General features: G+C 39.1%; 1 protein-coding gene across 1 annotated transcript in view; it reads left to right on the top strand.

The window, feature by feature from the left end:
- The first annotated feature begins 878 nt into the window (after positions 1-878).
- LOC100804313 (pyruvate kinase 1, cytosolic) overlaps positions 879-8,538 on the top strand; it is a 51,183-nt gene continuing 43,523 nt past the window's right edge. The window contains exons 1-4 of the mRNA XM_014767698.2: positions 879-1,208; positions 2,395-2,491; positions 2,853-2,950; positions 4,094-4,249. Coding sequence (XP_014623184.1) covers positions 1,140-1,208; positions 2,395-2,491; positions 2,853-2,950; positions 4,094-4,249 — 420 coding nt within the window. The 5' untranslated portion in view covers positions 879-1,139. The remainder of the gene's footprint in view (positions 1,209-2,394; positions 2,492-2,852; positions 2,951-4,093; positions 4,250-8,538) is intronic.

Raw genomic sequence — 8,538 nt, 5'->3', positions numbered from 1 at the left:
TATAGGTGAAGAAAAGGGAAAGGGCGTGATTTGCGACGTTGGCAAGAAGGTCGTGGGCATTGCTAGTGACCCCAATGTTAGTGGCGAGTGGATAGTGCGGAGGGTGTCGTCAACAAGTGGATCGTTGTCCTCTTCTTTCTCCAATGAATCCAACACCCAGAAGCCCTTCTTTCCTCTTCCTCTTTGCTACATCTTCGACACCTATCACCCACCAGTGTTAGCGCTAGCGAGAGGGTTTAAGAAGAAGAGTATCAAATCTATCTCACTCCTTCACCGAATAAAGTTTTCTTGAGGATTCAAGGATCCAGAGGGGGTTGTCCTAGATCACGGCGTGGCGGAGGGTGGCCGGGTTTGGGGTTTACTAGGTGGTCGTCGTTAGGGTCTGATACCACGTAGTAGCGCCCGTCGCGGCCACCGATGGCATTGCGGCCTAAGCCGATGCTGTAGTTGGCTAGGCGCTTGTGGCGGGTGTACCACCGCTTGTCGCACTGCCATCAGTCGTCGATTGGGTTCCCGATCCCGCATGAGAAGAAGTTCAGGTTCCTTCGAGCTGTGTCCAAGGTTGTTGAGGATTCAAGTTAGCTTCTTTCGTGGTCCAAGATTCAGTTTTGAAGGTGTCTCTCAAACGTTGACATGTGTTAGTCAACATCACTTGTTAACGATCAACGTTCAATTATGGTCTGAGCGACCAACTTTGCTTGATTTTAATAAATACGAGGACAAAATTTGTGAATTAATTTACAGGAAGACAAAATTTAAAATTGGAAATAAAATGAGAGACTGAATTTGTAATTTTGCTTTTTTTTTTAAAACGAAACCAAATCAAGCAGTTTTTTACTTTATTTTTGCTGAGCCTTTTGTTCTATTGAAAAAAAGAAAGTCTTAGTCTCATTTTCTGTAAAAATAGAAAAACAAGGGATAGGTCCCACACAAGCACGTACAGGATCTGCTGGCCTTAGTTTCATGGCTGGTCTCTTTCCTTTTCTAATCCGTCATATCATCTTGATATGATACATTCCCTCTGTCTCTCTCTCTTTCACTCACTCAAACTCACTATATAAGATTCCCTTCTCGGCCCATTCTTCTTCTTCTGCTACACCATTCATTCGAGCATTCGGTTTTGAATCTTTTGAGCGAAAATGCAGTCGAGTCCTTTGCTTCTGGAGGAACCCATAAGGATGGCCTCCATCCTCGAGCCATCCAAGCCTGTCAGAATTTCTCTCTTCTCTCTCTCAATTTTTATGGTTTGGTGTTCTTTTCTGTGATGAAAGAAAAAAAACTAATTACCGTTTGTTTTTTTGTTGATGCTGCGTTTGCTTGCTAGTAGTGATTGATTTAGCAGATCGGAAACCAGTTCTTCCGTTTTTTTCCGGTGTATAAACCGAAACTGGTTTTCTTAGTCTTTTTGAATTTAAAAAGTCTTTGGTAAGACAATTCTAAACTGATGAACAATCGATTTCTAGTTTAAAATTTGTTTTGAAATAGTGTTTTGTAAACTAGAAATGAAGATGCACGCATAAAATCATTTACAGAGTGTTTCTGTTATGTGCATCTTCATTAATCCGGCTTTAAAATTTGGCAGATCGGAAAAGAGTTTTTTATGATAGGAGTGAACTGTGATTTGGAGCTCTTGCGACGGTGTCGTTTGGGGAGTTCACTTATAACCCCTTTTTAATTGGCAACCTTGTATGGTGCTAGGATAGCTCTTGAATATTTCGGGAAGGTGTGTAAAATTTCACAAAATTGAAAAATAGAATAAAATTCAGTGTATGTCTTGTGCTTCTTCCATTGAAGTCATTGACACTTGATATACTTGATTTTTTTTTTTCATATTTTGATTTTCTTTTGGAATAAAAATAAGAAAAAAATTAAGAGTAGTAGCCGTAGGTAGAAGCGGCAGGTACTAAGGAAGCATGTAATAATAGGGGGGAATTGTAATAATAGAAATAAAGGAATTAAAAGAATAAATAAGATTAAGTCTGTTAGTTGTTATTTTTGTTCTGTTAGTTGTTATTGATGTTTAGAAAGAAGTTGTTTGGATTTTGATATTATAAATAGGAACGATTGTATAGAAATTGGGGGATGAATAATACAATCGGATTATCGTGTATCCTTTATAATTCTCTTGTGAGGTTGAGAGTGAGTGTGTTGGAGGTGTGAGTTCCACCTTTGACAAAGCACTAAGAATTTAAGATTTTGAATTATTTTCGCTTTCTTTTTGCACTCCAGGTTTGAGGTTTGAAGAGGGTGTTTTTTTTTTCGTTTTTTTAGATATGTTTATTTTGTTTTCGTGTTAAACTGTGGAACTAAAACACATTTTAGTCTATTCTTGAGAATTTGTACTACTTGACAATTTGGATTTTGACTGAAGTGGTTGTTGAAATGCTCTTGCAGAGTTTCTTTCCAGCGATGACAAAGATTGTTGGCACACTTGGCCCAAAGTCACGATCGGTTGACGTGATTTCCCAATGTCTTGAGGCAGGAATGTCTGGTATTTTTCCATTGCAACCTTTGATTGTTTGTGATCTTTGTTTAACAAACGACTGTAAACGTTAGTTTGTGTGATAGATAGGGGACTATATATTTCGTTATTTTGTTTTTCTAATTATTGTTAGAAAACATGAAACTAGTGTAGCTCTGTCTAATAAAATCAACTATTTTAGAATTAGTAGGCCTTGTATTTTCAAATACTTATAACTATGCCATGGGAAAGAAACACCTTCATCTAGTAGTATTCTTTTTGTTTCTTTATAGTTTGCAGCTTTCCTTTTCGTTCTACTGTGACTGTTGATAAGCTTGAGTTTTCAATTGGTAACAACTCATCTTATTCTTCTTTTCTTACGATGTGCCAGTGGCAAGGTTTGATTTTTCATGGGGTGATCCTGAATACCACCAAGAGACGTTGGAAAATTTAAGGGCTGCTATCAAAAGTACCAAGAAACTTTGTGCGGTAAAATAGTCATATTTTTTGTGTTTGTATATTTGATTTTTTTTTAAACACTCAGGCTCTAATGGCCTATCTTCCTGTTCCTGCCTATCTTCTAATGTGAGGTCTGCTAACACACTTAAATACAAAAGAGAACACTACAACACCTGAAAATAATTAATCCAAGCCCAATAAGCCCAAAAGCTAATAAAAAGTTGTCAAAAATATTCTTAGATGCCCCTAAGTGTAGAACTGTGAAATTAAGCTAAATTAACAACTTACTAACATTACTATAACCTAAATTATAGGATTAGTCGATGAGAAAGGTTATTATATTATACAATGGTCACAAATAAAAAACAAACCAAAGCACTGATGTTTGTTCTTTAACTCTTTAAGCTTAAGTTTTCTTGTTGCTTGTGCGTCTAGTGTCACATTCTCATTGCCATAAGGTGTCTTGTTGAAAATAAGCTAAGAGTGTTAAGTAGACATTATGTGTCTTGTGCATACACAAATATCTTATTCATAGTAAGAGTGCATTGTGTACAAAAGATAATCAAAGACTATAATTATTAGCTGAGTAATAACTATAATTGACCAATCTTCTAACAAGTGCCAAATATGCTAATGAATCTAGTATAGCATTCTAACATGTACCGTTATGATACTTAGTGTGTTTGATGCACAGTCCGGGACAATTCATCTTCAAGATGAACTGTACAGATAACTAGTATTTGTATTTTGCTCCTCTGACGTATTCCTCAATATTACTATCCTTATATAGCCTTGAATAATAATATGAAATAGATTAGTTCTATTTGGGTATGTGTTAGTGTTTGTATAAGCTACCTTGCATTACACCTACTTTTAATTGTTGTCAACTTGTATGGAATAAAGTTGACTTATGCCATATAGAGTCTGAAGCCTTGTAAATATTCATTCTGTTTATTTATAGGTATCTAATGTAAAAGTTTGGACAAGGAAACTAAGATTTACAGTGATCCTTACTCCTTGCACATGACATACATGTGATGAGTCATGGCATATCATAAAAAATAACTGATATTAATTCATTGAGTTTTATGCTTCAATATGTGCTCAAAATATGAAAATACTATCTGAAGGCCAATTTATGTACAGTAAATATGCATTTTTGTCAAACTCTAGGTTATGCTAGATACCGTGGGTCCAGAACTACAAGTTGTCAACAAAACTGAGCACCCAATTTCCCTTCAGGCTGACACATTGGTTGTCTTAACTCCTGATCAGAACAAAGAAGCTACTTCAAATCTTTTACCTGTAAATTTTAGTGGACTTTCAAAGGTCAGTAATGGTATACCTTTCCCTTTTAGTACATTTTCTTTTGGGGTGGGGGGGGTGGGGGGATATGTTTATGTTGAATAATGAATATATCTTTACATATGTGCATAGTAAATTAGTAATAGTAGTCACATGCAAGTTGTCTAGCTGCACATTTGGATTTATTTTTCATCTGTTTACTTGTGTATCTTGGTGTTTCATCCATATTATATCACGTGAGGGGAAACTTGGTTACTTGGAGAAGCAAGAAGCAGATTGTGGTAGCTAGAAGCATTGCTGAAGCAGAATTTAGGGCTTTGGCCAATGGTATATATGAAGGATTTTGTTGCAATGGATGCTCAAGGAACTAGGAATTTCTTCTAATGTACTAAGAAAGTCTTGTATGACAATAAAGTTTCTGTTATCATTGCTATGCAATGAATCTAATTCATCATGACAACCAAAGCTTTAGAGATTGATGACCACTTTAGAAAAGAAAAAGTTGATGATGGGGAATTATCTGCAGTCCCATTACTATTGCTGGATTCAACCTTCTTGTCAAGAGGTTTTATTCTGTCGACACCTTGGACTCATTTTCATGCAATTTTCAGTTTCCTCACTTCATCTCAGCAATGAATTTTTCCTTTTGGACAAGTCTATTTGGAAATCGATTGCCCCCTCAAGGTCAAATTCTTTGTACGGACTGCTTAATATTAATGATTTACTTCAAATACCTACCTTTAACAGCTTTATCTCTAGATTGTGTAATGTACAGTGTAGAAAGTAATAGGGAAGACTTTCTTATTTTATTCAAGCAGTAAAAGCACTGCTTATATAGAAATATTACAATAAAGTCTGTTCCTTGATTCTAGGAATAATAAAGAAAACAAATAATAGCTAATAATGATAAAGATCTTATTTTAAAACAAAGTAAATCAAATCTCTGATTCATCTAATATAGGAAACTGGAATATATTCTATTAATTCCTACAGCCCCCGTTGGTGCATAGATATCTATCATGCCCAACTTGCTTGTTAAACGCTCAAAAATGGGTCTTGTTAGGCTCTTGGTCAAGATGTCAGCTGTTTGCTGATTGGAAGGCACAAATGGCATGCAAATAATTCCAACATCCAATTTCTCCTTCATAAAGTGGCGATCAATCTCAATGTGCTTCGTTCTATCATGCTGAACAGGATTGTGAGCTATGCTTATTGCAGCCTTGCCGTCACAGTACAACTTCAACGGGAGTTCTATTGTCATCTTGAGTTCTTCTAAGACTCTATAAATCCACAATCCTTCACAAATCCTTGGGTCATTGCTCTAAATTCAGCTTCTGCACTGCTTCTGGCAACAACTCCTTTTTTATTTGCTTCTCCAAGTCCCTAGATTTCCCCACACATAGGTGCAATATCTTGAAGTAGATTTTCTGTCTGTAACAGACCCTGCCCAATCTGCATAAGTGAAAACAGCTACATTCCTTTCACTATTTTTCTTAAAAAACAGACCTTTTTCAAGATTGCTCTTTAAGTACCTCAAAATTCAGTAGATTGCCTCAAGGTGTTCTTCATAAGGAGAGTGCATAAACTGACTTATAACACTCACTGAAAAGCAATGTCAGGTCGGGTATGAGACAAGTAAATCAATTTGCCAACTAACCTTTGGTATCTTCCAACATCAACCGAAACACTTCCTTTTCCCCAAAGTTTCCCATTGGGATCCATGGGGGTATCTGCTGGTCTACAACCGCTCATTCCCGTTTCTTCCAAGAGGTCTAGAATATACTTCTGTTGGAAAACAACAATTCCCCTTTTTGAGTGAGGGACCTCCATGCCAAGAAAGTACCTCAAGGATCCCATGTCCTTGATCTCAAATTCTGCTACCAAGTTCTTTTTTAACCTAGCCAATTCCACTTAATCATCTCTAGTGAGGATGATGTCGTCAACATAGACTATTAGTGCAACAATTTTCCCTTAAGAAGAAAATTTTGTAAATAAAGTATGATCTACTTGGCCTTGAGAATATCCTTGTTTTTTAACTGATTGGGTAAATTTTTTGAACCATGCCCTTGGAGATTGCTTGAGTCTATAAAGAGACTTTTTTTAGTTTACAAACCTTTGTCCCAAATCTGTGTTCGAAGCTAGGAGGACTATCCATGTATACCTCTTCCCAAGTCGCCATTGAGGAATGCATTTTTAACATCTAATTGGTGCAAAGGCCAATCCAAGTTTGGAGCAAGTGATAGGAGAATTCTAACCGTGTTTAACTTTGCGACCTGGGCAAAGGTCTTTGAGTAGTCTATACCATAGGTCTGAGTGAATCCCTTAGCCACCAATTATGCCTTGTATCTTTCCATTGAACCATCATTGATAAGATTACTTGCTAACCTAACGGGCAATGTGCTAAATGAAGTAAATCTTTCATTTGTCGGTAGAGAGAGAATGAGTAGAGAGAGAAACACTGGGTGGGAGAGAGTTAGGACTAGAGGAAAGGCTAAAACGAGTGACAGAGTGAGATTGAGAGAGGATCCCTGTCGGTCCTATGTCGGGAACAGGAATGGACAACAACAGAGTTATAATCGAGCAAATTGGAGGGACCAGAAAGACATAGCATCTTTCTACTTCATCCGATTCCCTGAGGACGCAATCGAGAAGGACTTGTGGTACCACTTCAAAAAGTTGGGCGACGTAAGGGAGATTTTCATCTCCAAACAACGGAACAAGAATGGAAGGAGGTATGGTTTTGCTAGACTCAAAGGGGTGGAGGACGTGCGTAGCTTAGAAAGGAAACTAGACAACATCGTCCTTGGTGGTCTAAAGTTGTATGTCAACATTCCAAAATTTGGGAGAGACACAGTGGAAAAGATAATACTAGAAGCCAAACGAATGGAACACGACGAGCAAAATGAAAATGAGGCACCATGACGAAGACACCCATACCCGAGAATGAATCCAGGCTCCTATGCGGAGGCGGTGGTGAGGAATAATCGGAGCTTAGGCCAAAGGAGAACATCACACAACGAAAACCATACTCGTGAAAGGATCACTGTCATCGGCATATCTTGATGTTCCACTGACTGGGAACAAGTGGCTCAACGATGCTTGGGTGGGGCGACTAAAAAATTTGGCGATGTTCGACAGAGTTGAAGACGACCTACTATGGGACATCGGAGCTGACATATCGCTGAAGTATATGGGGGACGATATGGTTCTGCTACTCGGCCTCACTGACGCCAGAGCACAACAAATGATCTAGGAAGAAAATGAGGGAGGAGCTTCTCTGTTCCACTCCCTGGAGAAATGGAACCTGAGGTTGCGCACAGGGTACATGTTGACTTGGGTCCAATGCTGCGGGTGCGTCGAGGAAGTTCGGAGGGTGGACAGGGCACGGGTGCTCATCAAAACACCGTGGAGGCCCGTAATCCAGCACACTGTTAACGTACACATACAAGGGGAGGTATATCGTGTACATGTAGTGGAGGAATGCAGAAACAGCTCTGATACATGCCAGTGCCGACGCAGGAGCGCTTTCGGGTCATTGGAGGAACTAGAGTCTGACGAAAGCGATGTCGGAACTCCGTTGAACGAAAGGATATGCGGGTTGGAGAAGGAAGATGACTCGCAGTATATGGAGGTGCCGGGAAACCTCGACGCGCCGACAAGAACCACCCCAACCTCAACACCGAGAGTGAAGCTTCACGAGCTCGCGACTTTACCCAGTGGATCAAAAGGAAATGCAAATCCAAATAGTAAAGACAATACCTGTTGGGTACAAGTACCCAAGCAGACACAGGGCAGACCTGATTACACATCGGATACCCATGAGGATCAGACTGCGCGTCATCGCTCGGTGTCAGCTGATCGAGAAGACCATACACAATCTCGGCAGAGAGGAATAAGCTATTGCACGAAAATGGAAACTGTGGAGGTGGAAGGAGTTGTGGTATGTCGGGGAGACAAATTTTGAAATTAAAAGAGGCACGTGACCCGAATGTGACTGAGGGAGATTTTAAAATTGGATTGGGCTTTGCTACCCACACCCCCACTGAAGCAATAGAACAACATTTCTTTAGCCCACAAACCAACAAAGCTGATCCAACTAGTGCCTGGCAAGTATACTCGCGAAAAAGGATTACAAAAAGCAACTTGACATGGACTGTGCAGATGGCGTAAATTCAGACACAGCTACAGCTCTAAGTATAACGAGCCCACTACAGTAGCACAAGGTGTACAAAGATAAACATGGGACTGACCACGGTGAAACTACTGCCCACCTGGAAGTACATCAGCACAAGATGCAGTTAACTGTCATCGTT

Source organism: Glycine max, chromosome 2 (assembly GCF_000004515.6).
Source record: "Glycine max cultivar Williams 82 chromosome 2, Glycine_max_v4.0, whole genome shotgun sequence".
Taxonomy (NCBI): domain Eukaryota; kingdom Viridiplantae; phylum Streptophyta; class Magnoliopsida; order Fabales; family Fabaceae; genus Glycine; species Glycine max.
The sequence above is the reverse complement of the archived record's forward strand: the minus strand, read 5'-3'. Positions and strand labels throughout refer to the sequence as shown.